This window comes from Neomonachus schauinslandi, chromosome 12 (genome assembly GCF_002201575.2).
Source record: "Neomonachus schauinslandi chromosome 12, ASM220157v2, whole genome shotgun sequence".
Classification (NCBI taxonomy): Eukaryota; Metazoa; Chordata; class Mammalia; order Carnivora; family Phocidae; genus Neomonachus; species Neomonachus schauinslandi.
In genome coordinates this window covers 13,348,625-13,369,513 of record NC_058414.1, presented here as the reverse complement: position 1 = coordinate 13,369,513, position 20,889 = coordinate 13,348,625, and the positions used below count along the sequence as shown (strand labels likewise).

Genomic DNA, 20,889 nt, shown 5'->3' with positions numbered 1-20,889 from the left:
CCACACCCAGTGCTCATCACAAGTGCACTCTTTAATCCCCAACTTTCAAGAATCAATCTTACTATGCGTGAGATCTTTGTTTTTAATTAGGAACTGTTTGTTAGCTTTCTTCAGAGGACTTTTTTGGCATGTTAATAGCTTTTTTCTTTGATATATTGAATTTTGTTAGTTTTTCCATTCTTGAATTGATAAATTAAACTTAGTCTGATTGGAATATTTTTAGATACAGCCTTGGTTTCAGTTTGTATGAACTTCAGTTACAATTTTTGAATCTCTTATAAGTACAGTTGTTGTGTATTTGCTATTTTAGGTTTTGGTAGCAAGATTAAGCTGGTTTTATAAAATAAAGTTGCAGTTTGTATGCTTTCCAATGCTCTGGAGCTGTATAAACAGAATTAAATTATATGTTTATTGAAGGCTTAATAGAGATCATCTAAAAGTCCTAACTGGGCCCAGACTCTTTTCTTATGAAACACAGTTCTTTTAACACTTTAAAATTTTCTTTGATGAACTATACTGATTTTATTCAGCTTCTGCTGAGAGACAGTTCAGTATATAAAACAGTTAAGAATTTATTTTACATTAATCACACCCAGAAACTATGCACTGTAGGGTTGATTTGATATCTTAACAGTTTTCTTCAAAAGAAGAAAACGGAGTTAGATGTTTCCTTGGGATGCATTTATTGATATTAGATTCAGAGAGAAAGATGAACGTTATTGAAGTGACAAAGTAGGGCTTCTTTTCAAGGAATAATTGTCTCCATAGCATTTATTTTTTTAAATTTTGAGCCTATAGAAAAGTTGTAAGAATAAAACATTTTAACGAATTAATTATTCTTGTTCTTAGGTGCATTTTATCTGGTGTTTGAATATATGGACCATGATCTGATGGGACTTCTGGAATCAGGCTTGGTTCATTTTAATGAAAATCACATAAAGTCCTTTATGAGACAGCTCATGGAAGGTCTGGATTATTGTCATAAGAAGAACTTTTTGCATAGAGATATTAAATGTTCAAATATTCTTCTAAATAATAGGTATGATGTGAGTTTCATATATGTGTTTAAAATGAGTGTTATATAATGTATACCTTGATTCTGTTAAAAAGACTAAAAATTTATTGCTCAAACTGTTTTAACATATAATCAGCAATATTACTGCTTGAGGTATATCTGAACTTGTGTTAAATATACTTTAATTAATTTCCAATAATAGTTTTTAATGTACATAAAATAATACTTAGTTGATTTCTCATTTGATATTCTTCCAAATAATGTGAATGAATATTCTAGTAATTAATAATATGATTTCAGCTTTAGGTTAGGAATAGATCTAAGAATTTTTTTTTACTTAGAAAATTTTTTACACCAGTATCACAGTTTTAAAGTGAACTCTTTTGAAGTATGTATACACACACATATGCATTAGCAGATTTTTTTTTTTTTTTTAAGAGAAAGTGCAAGTGGAGCATGGGGGGGACAGAGGTAGAGGGAGAGAGAGAGAATTTTTAGCAGTCTCCACACCCACTGCAGAGCCCAACAGGGGGCTCGATCTCATGACCCTGAGATCATGACCTGAGCCAAAATCAAGAGTTGGACACTTAATCGACTAAGCCACCCAGGTCCCCTACATAAATGGGTATTTAAAGTATGTGTTAAAAACATTTTACTGACAGCATAACCTGAGCTCTGATCATTCTTTTATAATTGGTATTACTTGTTAGTTTAAGTGAGGCATGCCTGGTTCTGATTTTAGTAGGCGAAAGGGTTCTATGTACCTAGCTCCTCTAAGAACTGGAAAAATTAAATTTAAAATGATGTGATTTAGTCTTATGCATTATTTTGAATTGAACAAGTAGTGTGTCTAATTCCTAAGTAGCAGAAATAATCTCAGTTTATTTTCATTGGAGTGTACTTTTCTATATAGGAACTAAGTAGTACTAAAATACTGTTAATGCTAGTACAGTAAAAATAGTAGTGGTGGTGGTGGTGGTGTTACTCGAATAATAGTAGCTCAGGTCACCAGAGGAAAAGTACTACTTTTTTATTTTGTTGTGAGTTTATCTATTTGCCTCTCCTTGTAGGACTTAGGGTACTGCTCTGTGATCCAAAGTTAAAGTTTATATATTTTTTATTAGTTTTAGGAATAGAATATGAATGTGTATGATATGATTAGATATCTATGAATGGATACAAATATGTATGATTTCAGAGAGTAGACTAATACTTTTTGTTCATTTTTGTCTTCTACCAGAGGGCAAATAAAACTTGCAGATTTTGGACTTGCTCGATTGTATAGCTCAGAAGAAAGGTAAGAGTACTTTCAAGTGACTGTTACAGACAATAGAGACCAGTTTTAAGAATACCTTACTGATTATTTTTTTTAAGAAAAGGGAAATTTACTTTTCGTGGTTAAATATGTGAAATAATGTAATTAGGTACCATATTGGAGTGACTGTTTTAATTACAGATTTTATGCATTTATCTCAATTTAAAAATAATTGTTTTTTGGCATTTAGAGGTAAATGTAATTTCTTTTAAAAAAAATTCATACTTAAATTTCTAATGCAGACTCAGATATTAAGATGTTCGTGATTTTTGTGTTTGGTGAAAATCTTAGTATGTGCTTTTTGTATTGCATGTTTAAACGTACAAACTTTGTTTTAATTATTAGTTTGGACTTCTGTTTTTTAAAAACTATAGTTTTATCTACAGTAACGGTTGTTTTAATATCATTAGAGCCTTTTATTTAAACTATTGTGAAGAAGTTCCATTGTATAACTTTTCTGTGTGGAGCTTCTGTGGCTGCAGTTGGGATGTATATCCCATTTGGCTCCTTTGGACATGGTGGTAGTGAAATATGACTTGTCTCATTAGAACTAATATGGGGGCACCTGGCTGGCTCAGTTGGTAGAGCATGCGACTCTTGATCTTGGGGTTGTAAGTTCGAGCCCCACGTTGGGTGTAGAGATATGGAATTTCAAAATAAAACACTTCTGTGATACAGTGGGTTTTATGTAAACAAACTATGGAATTATTTGGGCTTAATATGTCTCTAGTATGGCCCATTTCTTTCCTGTCAAACAGTACTGTTTATTTTCAGATATATATTCTGTGAAATACTTTGTCAATTCTGTAATTTCTTTAGTGTAACCATAATTTAATATAATGATGCATCAGTTCATTGGAATTCTTAGAAATAGGTATTTACTTTCACTGAATGTTGGCCAGTTTCTGGTTAGTTGATAAAATCCTCTTGTTTGAATTTTTTACAGTGAAAAGTTTATTTTTGAATCTTGCCGTGCCTGTCATGTCATTCTGAAAACTATTTTCATTATTTAGTGTGGAGAGGTTTTTAAATGGTATGTTTAAGATCCATTAGAATTCATTAAACCCCTCAGAAACTGTGGTGTAGACAGTTTTTTGGACAGGGCTCCAGTCCCCTATACTTCCTTTATCCAGAGGTTTTCCACTTTTGTTTTACTTGCTACACTTCTAATTAATATTTTGTTTTAAGAAAGCATTGTTTTTTTTTTTAAGTTTAAACTGTTTTAGGTGGCTGGGTGATGGACACTGGGAAGGGTATGTGCTATGGTGAGCGCTGTGAATTGTGTAAGACTGATGAATCACAGACCTGTACCCCTGAAACCAATAATACATAATATGTTAATTTTTAAAAAAACTGTTTTAAAGCTTAAAAGCTGTAACCCTCATTTTGTATTTGAGAAAACTGAGACCCAGAAAGGGTTGAGTGACTTTAAAGATGAGAAAATATTTGTTGGTAGAGTCAAGAGTGTATAGTTTGAAATTTCCAACTCCCAGGTTTTTTGTTTTTTTTCTTTTCCATCCTATATAATAATGCCTCTTGATAGAAATTGAAGGAAAAAACAGACTGGCCAAATATGCTCTTAATCCAAAACGTCTCTTGATGTATATTTGTATATTTGAATAACTAAATTTTAGTGACTGTTCGTTAGGGGGGAAATTCTGCTTAATTAAGGATTCTGTCTGCGTAGTTGGTTAATTGAGATTTCACTGTAGTTTAGATCATCCTTTCTTAATACAGATGTATGTGTTTGTCATACTTGATTGTAAATCCCTTTCTTGTTTTCATGTTAGGTTTCAGTGGAGATGGAGAACAGCTAAATTACCATTTTCATCTTATAGATTCTTTTTATGCTGATATTTATTCACATTGGAACAGATATGTTCCAGAAAAACTGTAATGTCAAATTTTACCTATCAAACTCCATTTTCCTATTTATTTTACCTTTTAAAATGGAATGTTGGGTTTCATTGGAGTGCCAAGGGTGTGGTGTGTTCACTGAGCCATGGTCTCCATTGCTCTACTGAATTGATACAGGAATTTTGAGCTTACAAAAGCAGAAAATTTCAAATTTGCATCTTCGGATAACATATACTGAATTTTCCTGCTTAACCAAATTCGTAAGATAAAACCTTGGTGTGTTATTTTGTTTTGTAAGCAAATAGCCTGTCTTTTAGGGGCTTATGTATTCCCTTAAAACTTTTCTTTTTCGGATTTGAATAATTCCAGTTTCTTTAAAATCAGAGAAGTAGGGGCGCCTGGGTGGCTCAGTCGTTAAGCGGCTGCCTTTGGCTCAGGTCATGATCCCAGGGTCCTGGGTTCAAGCCCCGCATCGGGCTCCCTGCTCCGTGGGAAGCCTGCTTCTCCCTCTCCCACTCCCCCTGCTTATGTTCCCTCTCTCACTCTGTCTCTCTCTGTCAAATAAATAAATAAAATCTTTAAAAAAATAAATAAATAAAATAAAATAAAATCAGAGAAGTAGGCTTGATTTTAATGAAATGACTTTAAAAATACATACATTGTTCTAGTAAATTTTTTTAATTTAATTTTTTTAATTAAAAACATTTTTTAAAAGATTTTATTTATTTTTTTTAGAGAGAGAGAGACGGCGAGAGAGGGAACACAAGCCAGGGGGTAGTGGGAGAGGGAGAAGCAGACTCTCCCCAGAGCAGGGAGCCTGATGCAGGGCTCTATCCCAGGACCCTGGGTTCATGACCTGAGCCGAAGGCAGACTCTTAATCGACTAAGCCACCCAGGCACCCCTGTTGTAGTAAATTTTAATAACATACCAATTTTTACCATACTGCCTTTAGCAGATTGACTATTGTCCCAACTTTTCTAGATATTTCTTGAAATAAACAAGTAACAAATGATTTTTCATTCATATTTCTTTGTCATTATAAGCAGGAAGAAAGGTAAGGCTTTCACGTAGTAACAGCCATCCAAATGTTAAGTCACTTGGAAGTATTTTCTAAGTAATTAGCTATTACAGATAGAATAACTGAAGTGTTCAAGAAATTATTGCAAGCTGTTTTGTTTGTTCCCAAACAGAACACATTTCAGCTAACCACTGTAATAGCTTCAACTACATTCTCACTTACTTGGTTTCAGATATCTTTTTTGAATTTGAGAACTGGATGGACTGATAGTCAATACTTAGGAATTGAGGATGGGGGGTGGTGTGACCGATGTGGATCTCCTCTGTCATGTGTGCTGAGTGGAAGAAAGGAGAACCACTGGGTTAAAATTAGGGGGAAATGATTTCTTTAAACTTCAATAAACATTTTCTCATTTTGCATACTAGTATTTATACTTTGTCCCATTTGGCCTTGGGAAGTACAGAACTTGAGACCAGAGGTTTTTGCCCATTTCTTTACACCTGTTCATTTTTTTCAGTAGCTATTTTAAAATCAACTTTCCCGGGGCACCTGGGTGGCTCAGTTGTTAAGTGTCTGCCTTCGGCTCAGGTCATGATCCCAGGGTCCTGGGATCGAGCCCCGCATCGGACTCCCTGCTCTGCGGGAAGCCTGCTTCTCCCTTCTCCCACTCCCCCTGCTTGCGTTCCCTCTCTCGCTGTGTCTCTCTCTGTCAAATAAATAAATAAAATCTAAAAAAAAGTAAAATAAAATAAACTTTCCCTGAAACTTTGAGCCACAAAATATACCCACCTCTGAGTTTTATTTTACCAAGTTATTGCTCCAGTGCTTTCCCAAATGACGGGATATCTTTTTCTCTTTAGGTGACTGTCCCATATGAATAAATACGTGCTTTCCACATAAACTGAAGATAACTTCATTTTCTAGAGAAGAAACTATAACTTAGCAAATTTACTTTTCTAATTAAAGGAACATTAACACCCTTAGGGCTCAATCAGGAGGACTTTGGCTCTAGTCCTGGCATTGCCCTTTATTTAAGCAGTTGTGGCATCTTGGGCAAGTCATTTAATCTCTCTGTATCTTATCATTCTCAACTCTAAGATGAAAGATTTAAAAATCTCTAAAATCCTTATTTAAAAGGTATTGGAAAACATACCTCTTAGGGTTCTACAAGTTACTGTGATCAAAATAAGGTTCTTAAACATTTTTTAAGGGAATATCACCATCTAGTGGCTTTTCATAAAATTGCCATTAAAAGCAAAAGTAAATTTTTCCTATATATAGGAAAGCTATATATAGGTATCAGTGGAAGAGGGAGAAGTATTACCTCTTGCAGCTTATGCAAGGACTAGATGAAATTATATCCAGGGCTTATTACTTGTGTTTTTGTCTTTACACCTAAGCTAGAATTCTAGTGAGTTTAAAGACAGGGTCCAGGGTGCCTGCGTGGCTCAGATGGTTGAGCGTCTGCCTTCGGCTCAGGTCATGATCCTGGGGTCCTGGGATCGAGCCCCGCATCGAGCTCCCTGCTCCTTGGGAGCCTGCTTCTCCCTCTGCCTCTCTCTGTCTCTCATGAATAAATAAAATCGTAAAGAAAAAAAAAAAAAAAAAAAAGACCGGGGCCATATTTTACATATTTATGTTTTTTATGCCATAAAATTTAAAACACATTCACAGTAATTGCTTGATCAATTCTGATCCAAGAGAAGGTCATTCTGTTCTGGAGGACCCTCCTGATAGAGATTAGTGCAGGGAGCTTTGGGGATTGTAGATAATACAGAGGATGTTCTGGGAGACCCCGGGCCAGTATTAGCACCATAGTAATAAGATTGTTAATAACGTAGTAATAGTAAATAATGTGACTGAACAAGTTTAGGAATGGGAATCTCATTTAGATTGCTGACCTAATCATAAGATCAAGATTAAATTGTACTTCCTTTGGTCCTAATGGAGTAGCTTACATTTTTGAGCATACAAAATGGGAAAGACAATTTAATTTTTTAGGATATGGTGTGCCCCCTCTTCATGTAGGGGAAATCTCATCCGTTCCCTTAATGCTGAAGATTTACAGATCTCAATTTCAAGCCTTCATCTTTTGATCTCTAAACCTGTGTGTTTACTGGACAGCTCCACCCAGGTGATGCAGGTACTTTAAATTAAACATATTGTTACAAAGCCTATCTTCACATTCCCCCCAAAAAAGTCTGCTCCTTTTCCTTTTTTCCCTATTTTGGTTGAATGTATTCAGTCACTCTCACATATAGATATGTCTCCTCTAGACCACTGTAAATAGAATTATATTGCTTTTTGTACCTCTGGTCTTTTTCCCTAACATTCTTTTCTTTTGCCATTCTTATTACTGTCCCCTGCCTGCCACTCCCCGCCCCCCCCCCAAGATAATAGCAATGTTGAACTAAACAAGTTAAGCTCTTAAGTGCCTTTATGAATCTACATAAGTTGTTTCCTTTTGTATGGAATTATACTCTCCATTATCTCAGTCTGACAAATTTGTTATTTCCTTCAGTTCAGTCACTACCTCCCTTGAAAAATTTACCCCAAATCCTATAGTCACCATTGGGCACATCTTCCTTTATGTGTCCAGAATACATTATTCATTAATTTACATAGTACTTAAAGTTTATTATTATAATTTCTGTTACCATCAGACTTTAAGGCTTTAAACGGCTCCAACCATGGTTGTTTGGTTGGCTGTTTGTTTGGTCCAGCCATTTCTTGGCGCCTTAGTGCAGTACCGAGCTCAGAGTTTCAGTAAATATTTGTTGTTTATAAAGAAGGAACAAACTTAACTAGCATTTGTGCATGGTAATTTATTATATATAGTCCCCTTTCACAAGAATTATTTTAAGGGAAACCAGTTCTCTGAAACAGGTGGTGTAGATATCATTCTTAGGTACAAAGATAATGAAACTGAAATTTACAAAATTTCAGTGTATTTTCAAGATCACATAATTAGTGGTAGAGCTAAGACTCAAACTTGAATCTTTTGCCAGAAAAGTTTTTTATTTTCATTATACTGGAGTTCTTCTTTGGTAAGACTCTGGATCTAACCTTGATTTCCTAAAATAAATTTCCCACTTCTAAAAGTATCTTCTAGGTGCAGAGCTCTAGGGGCATCTAGAATCTGCTTTGGAGGTACCATTAGGCTGATGGCAGGTTTTTACAGTTGTAACAACAAACAGTCCCTGAATTTTACTGTCTCTGCTCTCTTGGCCTTCAAATAATATATTTTATTTTTGCCCAGTGAAGGATACTCATTTAGTCTTCCTGCAAGTTGTATGATATTTCCATTTCTGAATCTCCCTTAAAGCTCCTTAAATAACAAATGAGAAGGCTATAATTGAAAAATATTTTGATAACATCAGATATTTTAAATAACCTGAGGTTTCACAAGTTTTATTATCTACAAGCCTGATTGACTTACATTTTAATATCTTGTTGATCACATTAAGGTAGAAGTTTTGAAAAAACAAAACAAAACAAAGGAAGTATTCTCAACAAAGTTGTTGTTTTTAGAGTGTTATTTTTTTCCCCTAGCGGAAAAGAAATAGTGTCTGCTTTCTTTTCAAAAACTGTTAATGAGATTTACAGGTGAAGATACTCAGTAGAAATTGAAATTCAGAATTTGTAACGTTGAGGTCAGTATTTCTGGATCTTTACAAAGTTTAGTTTTTACTAAGAATAATAGCTTACTGGAATTATTGTTTGGTTTTTTAAAATTTAATGGCAGAGGTATTTTGTGTATGTGTGTGTATTTTGCCAGGTATGGAATTTATAACTTAGAGTTTAACTTAATTATGGGAGTAAATGGGATGGTTTATTTTCTGTTTTTCGGTTTTCTTTTTTTTAAGACGTATTTTAGAGAGGGCGGGCAAGCCGGGGAGAGGGCCAGAGGGAGAGGGAAAGAGAGAATCTCAAGCAGACTCCCCAGTGATTGGGGAGCCTAATGCGGGGCTCAGTCCCAGGACCCTGAGATCATAACCTGAGCCAAACCAAGAGTCAGACACTCAACCAGCTGAGCTACCCAGGGACCCAGGTTGTCTTTTTAAAAGTGTATTTATTCTGTACCATCTAAGAACCTATTTGTTTTTCAGTCCTATTTCTTTTTTCATAGTAGTAAATTCAATTTTTATGGAAATACTGGGTAGGGATCTTGAGAATGTAATTTAAAAAAAAATCCATGAAAGAAAAATAAAGCATCATATATGAGGTGTCACATCAGTTGCATTTTCTCTTTGTGATCTAAGCAGGACCATCTTTAGGGTGTTGGTAATGGGTAGCTAAACCTAGTAGACCAAATTTGACAGGTTCATTTTTGGGGATTCTGGATTTTCATTTACTTGTCTAACTTCGGATGATCTATTTTTATATTACAACAGTATTTCGTTTTCTTGGGATTTAAACATCCTAGTTTCAGAACATAGTCTCAGTTACTTTTACTTGCATCATTATGTTTGTGAAAACAGTTTCATGATCGTACCATGGAATATTTTCTTTAATACTCATTTGTTAATAATCATTTAAATTAGTGAATTAGGTGATTTGAAATTGGCTTTATTTGCTAACTCCATCTACCTTGGAATTTGCTTTTATGATTAAAGTCTTTTTCTGTCTGTATACTTTCTCAGTGTTTGCTTCCTTCTCATTTAACACTAAGGTGGAAAGTGAGGAAGGATATCTGTTTTGCAAAATTCTTGAATAAATCATCATGTATTCTTGGCTTTAATAAAACAATCATGTTCATTATCTGTTGTCAATGTTAACTTTTAAAAGTTTATTATAAACTAGTTTATTAAAAAGCTTATTTAAAATGTTTATTTAACAGATGCTTATCTCAAACATTTACAACATAATTATAGCACCACTGTCTTCTTGAAAGTTTTCTTGCCAGCTCTGCTGTCTCCCTGGCTTTTTCTCTAGCTGTAGAAAATAAACATTTGCTCAACCTTCTGAGGGAACTGATGCTTCAGTGTGGTTGGAGCAAGAACCAAGTAATAAAGATTTTTATGGACCTTGTGTGCATGTTCTCTAGGAGGCAGCAATGTGTATTAAAGGTGTAACATATTGACATCTTACGCTGTCACTTCGTATTTTGGAAAGTGGATTGACCTTGTAAGTCTGGAAGCAAGGGCAATCAGTTAGAAAGCTGTTGCAGTAGACCTAGGTAGGATGATTATGGTTAGAATTAGGGAATGGGCATAGATGTTAGAAAGACAGATGAATTATACCATAAGATATAAAATTGTTAGAACTTGGTGGTTGAGTATGTGTTGTTAGCCACATCCCTGCCTGTACCCCTACTGTAAGAGTTCTGCTTAAGCAACTGGCTAAATGGTTTGGTAGGGTAAGCTAAGCTTTTACAACAAACAAAACCTCAAAATTCAATGGCTTAAAGAATACGAAATTTATATGTAGTTCTCACTTAATGATCAGGAGTGGTTGTTGCTTACCTCAATGGACCATTAAGAGTATTTAACCATCTCATTAGATCAGGGGGTGTCTACTTCATACAGTCATTCAGGGATCCAAGTTGGAAGATCTGCCATCTTCACATGCCTTCCAAGGCTGTCACCACCTCTTGTCAGGCAGAAACTAGAAAAAAGGAGCGAGGAGTGTTAAGAGCCAGACCTAGAAGTGGCACTCATCACTTATATTCACGTTCCATTGGTGAGAACTTGGTCATGTGCTCACACCCAGCTGCAATGAGGATGGGATGTAGTGTAGATGGGCAGCTACCATTGAAGAAAAGAACAGATTTTGGAAGACAGGTAGTAGTCTCTGCCATAAGTGGTGATGCCATTTCCTGAGACAGGAAACAGGCAGCAAGTGGGGGGGCAAAAGATGATAAATGTCCTTTTGGATGTGTTCAGATACAGGTACTTATAGGACTTCTAAATTTACCTGCGTAGTAAAAACAGAAAAGTGATTGTAAGATCTCAGTTGGGAAAAAATTACTTTTGTTTCTCTGTAGCAGTGTTACAATACAGAAATTTCAGAGTTATTTTTCATGGAAAATATCAAAAGGAGGAAAGTGGGAGTGAAAATGGAAGATAAGGGAGAAAGGGCATGAGAAAAAATGTGTTCATTGTTATGTAATAGTTAGGCATACATCAGTTGATTAAAAATATTAAGAACTGCTTACTCTGTGCCAGACCAACCTAGGTAATGCCTACTGGTTAAGTATTAGAGATACAGCTATGAAAGACAGACCAGGTTCCTGGTCGCATTTACATGGTGATGAGAGAAGGTAGACAATGAACCTGTGGAATAAAGATTTTAAAATACTTAAATGCTTTTACAAAGCAGATAAAATATTGACTGTAGGGTCACAGTGGGCATGTGGGTAATTTTTAGCTAAGGTAGTTAGCATAGACCTTTGAAGAAGTAAAATTGAGCTAGGACCAACCTGAGTGATGAAAATGGGATAACTTAATGAAGACATAGGCCACAAGTATTGCAAGTAGAAGGAACTCAGCAACCTCAAAGCTTGGGAATAGACTTGGCAGGTTTAAGGGCCAAAAAGTTGGCCAGTGTAAAAATAGGATGTGAGACACTCGGGAATATGGTCTTACCAACTTACGTAAAGTTTAAATGTTACGTAGTTATAGTGGTATGATCTGGTTTTACGCTTTAAAAAAAAACCTAAAAAAAAAAAGTGGGGGAGGAAGGCTAGGGATAGATGATATGGCGGAGAAATTAGTACCAATGAAAAGGTAATGATGGCTCAGACTAAAAGATAATCTTGACTTATACTTTTTTGAAATTGTGGAAAATTGTTGGATTTAAGATCTGTTTAGATGTAGAAATGACAGCAGTTGTTGATAGATCAGATGTGAGATTGGAAGGAAAGAGGAATGAAGGACGACAGATTTTTTGACTTTTGAAGCAGAGGTGTTAAAAACAGATCCCAGATTTCTTTTGTAGATTTGGTAGGTGTTTCTCCAGTAGATTCTGAGGGGAGACATGGCATTTGTGCATTTGATAAATTTTGTTAGCTGAAGGCTCTTCATGTTTTTCTCAAAAATATAAATTATAGTCAAAAAGAAGAAGTATAGACTATTATATATGTTGAAAAAATGAAGCATTTTAGGAGCAGTTTAGGTATTTCCTTTTATATAATTCTCTTTTTATTTCTTATAAGGGTCTTTAAGAAAGTTAGCAACTCTGGTTTGTGTATTTTAGTTATCCAGAACCTCCGAAGGACCTCAAAGGCCTAGGATCTTGCTCTGAGCATTTACTTTTGCCTTTTATCTATTTAGACCAGATGGCAGGCTGAGCCGCCTGGGGACACACCCTTATGGCGGTGCTTTTGTTTGTTGGGGATAAAGGTAGGGAAGACCATAACTGTTTCTCATCTCCCCACATCCACCCCACCCCAGTCTTTTGAATTCCTGGGATTATCTAAGGGCAGAGTATTGAGATCTGTCATTGAACAGATAGTCACTGATCTCTATTGATATGTCATTGAATGTAAAGAAAAATTCGATGAAAATTCAGTGGTGGTACTTTGTTTTACAAAAAGTACGTATCAGTCCAAATATTTATTCACTTTACAAATGGAAGAATTTCCCCAGTTTTGAGATAATCGTGTTTTAAAATCGAACTTTCGGGACGCCTGGGTGGCCCAGTTGGTTGAGCATCTGCCTTTGGCTCAGGTCATGATCCCAAAGTCCTGGGATTGAGTCCCGCATCGGGCTCCCTGCTCTCAGTGGAGAGCCTGCTTCTCCCTCTCCCACTCTCCCTCTGCCTGCAGCTCTGCCTACTTGTGCTCTCTATCTCTCTGTCAAATAAATAAATAAATAAATAAATAAATAAATAAATAAATAAATAAATCTTAAAAAAAATAAAATTGAACTTTCTATGTCATATTTTACAGTTGAATGTTTTGTCTGTCTTTACCTAGTTCTTCTGACAGAAACTAAAAATTTAGAAATATTTGGAAAAGCCATTAAATGGTATATATGAAATATTTTTGCCACATACTTAGAAGTATATTTCATCTAGTTTTGTGTTTAATCATTTTTGATAATGTACTAAATATTTTCACTTCTGAATTTGATAAAAGTTAAAAAATTAGTCTTAATTTTAGCTGCTAAAGTTGACTATGTTCTGAATGTTGCCTAGAACTTGATACATAGTATATAAAATAATCTTTTATTTAAATATTCTTTTCAATAAAATTTAATAACTTTAATTTGTGTGATTTCTCTACATAATTTAACATACTTTTATTTTTTAAAACATATTTAAAACCACTCTTAAATATAAAAAGATAAAGTATTAACTGTTTACAGATAGATTTATATTAATTTAAACATTTTCTTGAGACCATAGGTATCCAGTTACACTTGAGTTAACAAGACCATAGGTTTCATATGCTTATAGATCCTTGAAATGTTTTTGAAAACTGGTCATTAAAATTTTCACAAACTTTGTTCTCCCACCCAGCTAATTCATATATGTCAACTGAACTTGCAAGGTCGTATACATCAAAGTGTCTGGCCTGTGTTCAGCATTGTTCTGGGCTTTGTGTATGGGGTTCATAATAAAGAATGGTACCTGGGATTTTTTTTGTCTTCCGGGGAAGATAGAAAACATAAAATAGAATATAGTGTTAAGTATGATTAAAAAAAATAAGAATGTGAAAATAAATCTGTTGATAATAGAGATTAGAGTTTATGGAGATTAGTCTTTCACTATGTCTTGAAGGAGGTATAGGATTGAATGAGAAAAATAGGGGATTTCAAATTTAAAAGGAATTAAGGCATAAACAGGTGAACTTTTTTTAATCAAGGTATAATTGACATACAACACTATATTAGTGGGGGCACCTGGGTGTCTCAGTTGGTTGAGTGTCTGACTCTTGATGGTCATAATCTCAGAGTCATCAGATTGAGCTCCACTTCGGGCTCCACACTCAGCACAGAGTCTCTGCTGCTCTGCTTCTCCCACCCCTGTCTCTCTCAAATAAAGAAATAATAATAAATAAAGATTTTATTTTATTTGTTTATTTGAAAGCAAGGCAGAGATAGCAAGAGAGAGAACACAAGCAGGGAGGAGAGGAAGGAGCAGGCTCCCTGTTGAGCAGGGAGCCCAATGTGGGGACTCGATCCCAGGACCCCAGGATCATGACCTGAGCCGAAGGCAGACGCTTAACTGACTGAGCCACCCAGGCGCCCTTAAAATAAAGATTTTAAACAAAATCTTTTAAAAAAACTACACACATATATATTAGTCTCAATGTAATGATTTCACAGTTGTATATACTCTGAAATGACCACAATAAGTCTAGTCATCATTTGTCAGTATAAAAAGTTACAAAAGAAAAATGTCTGTTTTATTCTTGTGACGAGAACTTTGAAGATCCACTCTCCTGGCAACCTTTAAATAGGTACTACAGTACCATTGGCTGCAGTCACCATTCCGCACACCACATCCCCATGACCTAGTCATTTCACGATGGGAAGTCTGTGCCTCCTGACCCCCCTTCGTCCATTTTGCTCCACCTCCTCCCTGGCAACCACCATTCTGTTCTTTATATCCATGAGTTTTTTTTATTATTTGTTTGATTTTTAGATTTCATATATAAATGAGATCATATGATATTTGTCTTTTTCTGTCCACTTATTTCACTTAGTATAGTACCTTCATGGTCCATGCATGTTGTCACAAATGGAAAGATTTCATTCTCTTTTATGGCTGAATAGTATTTTCATTGTATATACGTAGTCTCCTTGTCTGGGTTTTGTGTTCCACAGATTCAGATTACTACAATTAACCCCAGTCCAGAAGCAGATGATCCTTCTGATGTATCATCAGAAGGTCAATAGTAGCCTAATGCTACATCACAGTGCCTCCATCATTCACCTCACTTCATCTCATCACATAGGCATTTTATTATCTTACATCATCATAAGAAGAATGAGTACAGTACAATAAGATATTTTGAGGGGGAGAGAGAGACCATATTCACAAGTTTCATTACCGTATGTTACTATAAATGTTCTATTATTATTGCTGATCTCTTCTTGTGTCTAATTGCTAAATTAAGCTTCATTATAGTTAGGTATGGATTAGCAAAAACACAGTATATATAGGGTTCAGTACTATTTGTGGTTTCAGGCATCCACTGGGTGTTTTGGATTATACCCCTTATGGATAAGGGGGGACTACTATGTGTACCACATCTTTTTTATCCATTCATCCATCGATGGACACTCAGGTTGTCCCGTATTTTGACTATTGTAAATAATGCCGCAGCGAACATGGAGGTTCAGATTAGTATTTCCATTAGTGTTTCCATTTTCTTTGGATAAATACACAGAAGTGTGATTGCTGGGTCATATGGGATTTCCATTTTTAATTTTTTGAGGAACCTCCATACTGTTTTCCATAGTGGCTGCACCAGTTTACATTCCCACCAACAATGCACAAGGGTTCTTTCTTCACATCCTTGGCAATCCCTATTATTTCTTGTCTTCTTGATAACAGCCATTCCAACAGGTGTGAAGCGATCTCTCATTGTAGTTTTGCATTTCCCTCATGATTAGTGAAGTTGAGCATCTTATGTGCCTGTTGGCTATGTGTATGTCATCTTTGGAAAAATGTCTCTTTGGATCCTATGCCCATATTTTAATCAGGTTTTTTTTGTTGTTTTGCTATTTGGTTGTATGAGTTCTTTATATATTTTGGATATTAACCTCTTAGGAGAGACAAGATTTGCAAATATGCTCCCATTTAGTAGGTTGCCTTTTCATTTTGTTGATTGTTTCCTTTGCTGTGCAGGAGCTTTTTAGTTTGATGTAGTCCCAACTTGTTTATTTTTGCTTTCATTGCCTTTGCTTTTGGAGTCAGATCCAAAAAAAGAAGAAAAAAAAAACCCCACCAAGACTTGATGTCAGGGAACTTGTTGCCTGTGTTTTCTTCTAGAAGTTTTATAGTTTCAGGTGTTAACATTCAAGTCTTTAATCCATTTTGAGTTAATTTTTGTGTATGACATAAGATAGTGGTCCAGTTTTATTCTATTGCATGTGGCTGTTCAGTTTTCCCAACACCATTGATATTTAGGAGATTGTCCTTTCCCCAGTACATATTCTTTTTTTTTTTTATTTTAAGATTTTATTTATTTATTTGTCAGAGAGAGAGAGAGCACAAGCAGGGGTAGCTGCAGGCAGAGGGAGAAGCAGGCTTCCTGCCGAGCAGGGAGCCCAATATGGGACTAGATCCCAGGATTCTGGGATCAGGACCTGAGCCGAAGGCAGACGCTTAACCCACTGAGCCACCCAGGTGTCCCTCCCCAGTGTATATTCTTGCCTTTGTCATAAATTACTTGACCATATATGTGTGGGTGTATATCTGGGCTCTCTATTCAGTTCCATTGACCTATGTGTCCGTTTTTATTCCAGTACTGTACTGTTATGATTACTATAGCTTTGTAAATTTGTTTGAAATCAGGGAGTGTGATGCCTCCACCTTTCTTCTTCTTCTTAAGATTGATTTGGCTATTTGGAGTCTTTTTTGGTTCCATACAAATTTTGGGATAGTTTTGTATTATTTTTGTGAAAAATGCCACTGGAACTTTGATAGGAATTGCATTGAATCAATAGAATACTCTGGATAGTGTAGACATTTTAACAATATTAATTTTTCTGATCCATGAGCATGGAACATCTTTCCATTTATTTGTGACTTTGGTTTCTTTCATCAGTGTCTTTATGGTTTTCAGTGTACAGGTCTTTAATCTTCTTGGTTAAACTTGTAGGTATTTTATTCTTTTTGATGCAGTTGTAAATGGGATTGCGTTCTTAATTTCTCTTTCTCATACTTTATTGTTAGTGTATAGAAATGTAGCAGATTTTTGTATGGTTGATTTCATATCCTGAAATTTTACAGAATTTGTTTATTACCTTTAACAGTATTTTGGTGAACCCTAACGGGTTTTCTATATATAAAATCATGTCATCCACAAATAGTGACAGTTTTACTTCTTCTTTTTCAGTGTTAGTGCCTTTTTATTACTTTTTATTGCCTAATTGCTCTGGCTAGGATTTTCAATAATATGACAAATGAGAGTGGATAAGAGTGGGCATCATTGTCAAGGATATTCATATCTGTATTCAAGAGGGATACTGGCCTATAATTTTGGTTTTATGTGATGTCATTGTCTGGTTTTGTTAATCAGGGTAATGCTGTCCTCATAAAATGAGTTTGGAAGTGTTCTCTCCTCATCAATTTTTGGAAGAGATTGGGAAGGATAGGTATTAAGTCTTCTCTAAATGTTTGGTAGAATTCATCAGTGAAGTTGTCTGGTCCTGGACTTTGGTTTGTTGGGAGGTTTTTGATTACTGATTCAGTCTCCTTACTAGTAATTGGTCTGTTCAGATTTTATTTTTCTTCATGATCTAGTCTTGGAAGATTATATGTGTCGAGGAATTTTTATTTGAGCCTTTTCTCGTTTTTTCTTGTTGAGTCTAGTTAAAAAGGTTTGTCAGTTTTGTTTGTTTTTCATAGAACCAGCTCATGGTGTCATTGATCTTTTCTGTTGTCTTACTGGTCTCTAATTCATTTATTTCTGCTCTGATCTTTGTTATTTCCTTCCTTCTACTCCCTTTGGGTTTTGCTTGTTCTTCTTTTTCTAGTTCCTTTAGGTGTAAAGTTAGATTGTTTATTTGAGATTTTGTTTTTTTGAAGTAGGCCTCTATTGCTTTGAACTTCCCTCTTAGAACTGCTTTTGCTGCATCCCATTGATTTTGGTAAGTTGCATTTTCCATTTTCATTTGTTTTGAGGTATTTACTTATTTCTCCTTTGATTTCCTCATTGACCCATTGGTTGTTTAGTAGCATATTGTTTAACCTCCACGTATTTGTTATTTTTTTCCCAGTTTTTTTCCATTCATTTCTAGTTTCATACCATTGTGATTGAAAAAGATGCTAATGTGATTTCAGGCTTCTCAAATTTATTGAGACTTGTTTTGTGGCCTAACATGATTTTTCTTGGAGAATGTTCATATGCACTTCAGAAGAATGCATATTCTGCTGCTTTTAAATGGAGTGTTCTGTATATATCTTTATAAACCATCTGGTCTAATTGGTTGTTTAAAGCTAATGTTGCCTTATTGATTTTTTTGTCCACATGATCTGTCCATTGGTGTAAGTGGGGTATTAAGTCCCCTGTATTATTGTATTGCTGTCCATTTCTCCCATTAGGTCTGTTAATATTTACATTATCTAAGTGCTCCTGTCTTGAGTGCTCCTATCTTGTTCGATTGACCCCTTTATCATTATGTAACGGTCTTCTTTGTCTCTCTCTTTTTTTAAGATTTTATTTATTTGAGAGAGAGGGAATGCGCGCATGAATGTTGGAGGCAGGGGGGGAAGCAGACTTCCTGCTGAGTAGGGAGCCCGAAGTAGGGCTCAGTCCCAGGACCCTGGGATCATGACCTGAGCCAAAGGCAGATGCTTAACTGACTGAGCCACCAAGGCATCCCTCTTCTTTGTCTCTTTTTACAGTCTTGGTTTTAAAATCTATTTTGTCTATAAAGCTACCCCTGCTTTCTTTTGGTTTCCATTTGTGTGAAATACCTTTTTCCATCTCTTTCAGGCTGTGTGTGTTCTTACATCTGAAGCAAGTCTCTTGTAGGTTGCAGATAGATGGGTCTCATTTGTTTTTTGTTTGTTTGTTTGTTTGTTTTATTCATTCAGCCACTCTGTGTCTTTTGGTTGGAGAATTTAGTCCACTTACATTGAAGTAATTATTGACAGGTCTGTACTTATTGCCATTTTGTTCATTGTTTCTGGCTGTTTTGTAATTCCTTTCTTCCCTTCTTGCTCTCTTCCTTCATGGTTTGATGGTTTTCTTTAGTGTTATGCTTAGATTGCTCTCTTACTTTGTGTATCTCCTATAGATGTTTGCTTTGTGGTTACCATGAGGCTCACACGTAACAGCCTATATATATAACAGTCTATTTTAAGTTGATAGCAGTTTTTTTTTTCTTTTTTTAAAGATTTTATTTATTTATTTGAGAGAGAGAATGAGATAGAGACAGAGAGAGCATGAGAGGGGGGAGCGTCAGAGGGAGAAGCAGACTTCCTGCCGAGCAGGGAGCCCGATGCGGGACTCGATCCCGGGACTCCAGGATCATGACCTGAGCTGAAGGCAGTCGCTTAACCAACTGAGCCACCCAGGCACCCAGTTGATAGCAGTTTAAGGGTTTTTTTGTTTGTTTGTTTGTTTTAAGATTTACTTATTTTGGAGAGAGCACGCATTTGAGCAGGGGGAGGGACAGAGGGAGAGAGAATCTCAAGCAGACTCTGTGCTGAGTGTGGAGCCCGATGCAGGGCCCATCCCAGGACCCTGAGATCATGACCTGAGCTGAAACCAAGAGTTGGACGCTCAACTGACTGAGGCACCCAGGCGCCTTGATAACAACTTAAGTTTGAATGCATTCTAGAACTCTACATTTTTACTACCCCCGCATTTTATGTTTTTGATGTCACATTTTACATCTTTTTCCTTTGTATATCCCTTAACTGATTATTGTAATTACAGTTCTTTTTACTAATTACGTCTTTTAACCTTTATAGTAGTTTTCTGTGATTTTAATCCACTGCCTTTACTCTGTCTTTACCAGTGAGATTTATACTTGCATGTTTTCTTGTTACTAGTGTACTTTCTTTCCTTGCAGCTTAAAGAATTCCCTTTAACATTTCTTGTAAAGCTGATTTAGATGATGAACTTCTTTAGCTTTTACTTGTCTGAGAGGAAAACTCTATCTCTCTCCTTTAATTCTGAATAATAACCTTGCCAGGTAGAGTATTTTTGGTTGTCAGTTTTTTTTCCTTTCAGCACTTTGAATATATCGTGCACTTTCTTCTGGACTGCAAAGTTTCTGCTGAAAGTCTTACGCAGGCCGGGGCGGGGGGGCGGGGGTGGGGTGGGGTGGCGGGGTGTCCCTTGAATGTAAAAGTTGTTTTCCTCTTGCTTCTTTTTAGATTATCTCTTTATCTTTTACTTTTGACATTTTACTTATACTGTGTCTTGGTGTAGATCTTTTGGAGTTCATTTTTATAGGATCTTTTGGGCTTCCTGGATCTGGATATCTGTTTCCCCACGTTAGGGAAGTTTGCAGCCACTGTTTCTTCAAATAAGTTTTCTGCCCATTTGTCTCTCTCTTCTCCTTATGGTACCCATATAATCTGGATGTTATTCTGCTTGATGTTGTTCCATAGGCTCCTTAAGCTGTTTTCACTTTAATTTTTTTTTTCTTTCTGCTTCTCTGCTCGTTTGAGTTCTACTGCTCTATCTTCTAGATCACTGCTCTTCTCTCCTGCTTAATCTAGTCTGCTGTTGAATCCCTCTAGTTTAGTTTCCTTTTTCTTTTTTCAGATCAGTTACTGTCTTCTTCAGCTTTGTGACTTCTCTTTGGTACTTTCTTATATTTTCTGTTTGTTTAAAGTTCTCACTGTGTTCATTGATTTTTCTCCCAAGTTCGATGAACATTGGTATGACCATTTTCACTCTTTCAGGTAAATTAGTTACCTCTGTTTCATTAAGTTTTTTTCTTCTGAGGTTTTATCTTCTTCTTTTGTTTGGAACATATGTTTTCTGTTTCCTCAGTTTGCTTGACTTTGTGTTATTTCTATGTTTAGGGAAAACAGCTACCTCTTCT

The 20,889-nt window shown here is 35.7% G+C and overlaps 1 protein-coding gene across 2 annotated transcripts in view; it reads left to right on the top strand.

Moving 5' to 3' along the window:
- The window catches only part of CDK13 (cyclin dependent kinase 13), a 121,576-nt gene that overhangs the window by 76,682 nt on the left and 24,005 nt on the right, over positions 1-20,889 (top strand). For both annotated transcript variants that reach the window (XM_021703746.2, XM_021703745.2), the window contains exons 6-7: positions 850-1,039; positions 2,256-2,312. In XM_021703746.2, the coding sequence (XP_021559421.1) occupies positions 850-1,039; positions 2,256-2,312 (247 nt within the window). The remainder of the gene's footprint in view (positions 1-849; positions 1,040-2,255; positions 2,313-20,889) is intronic.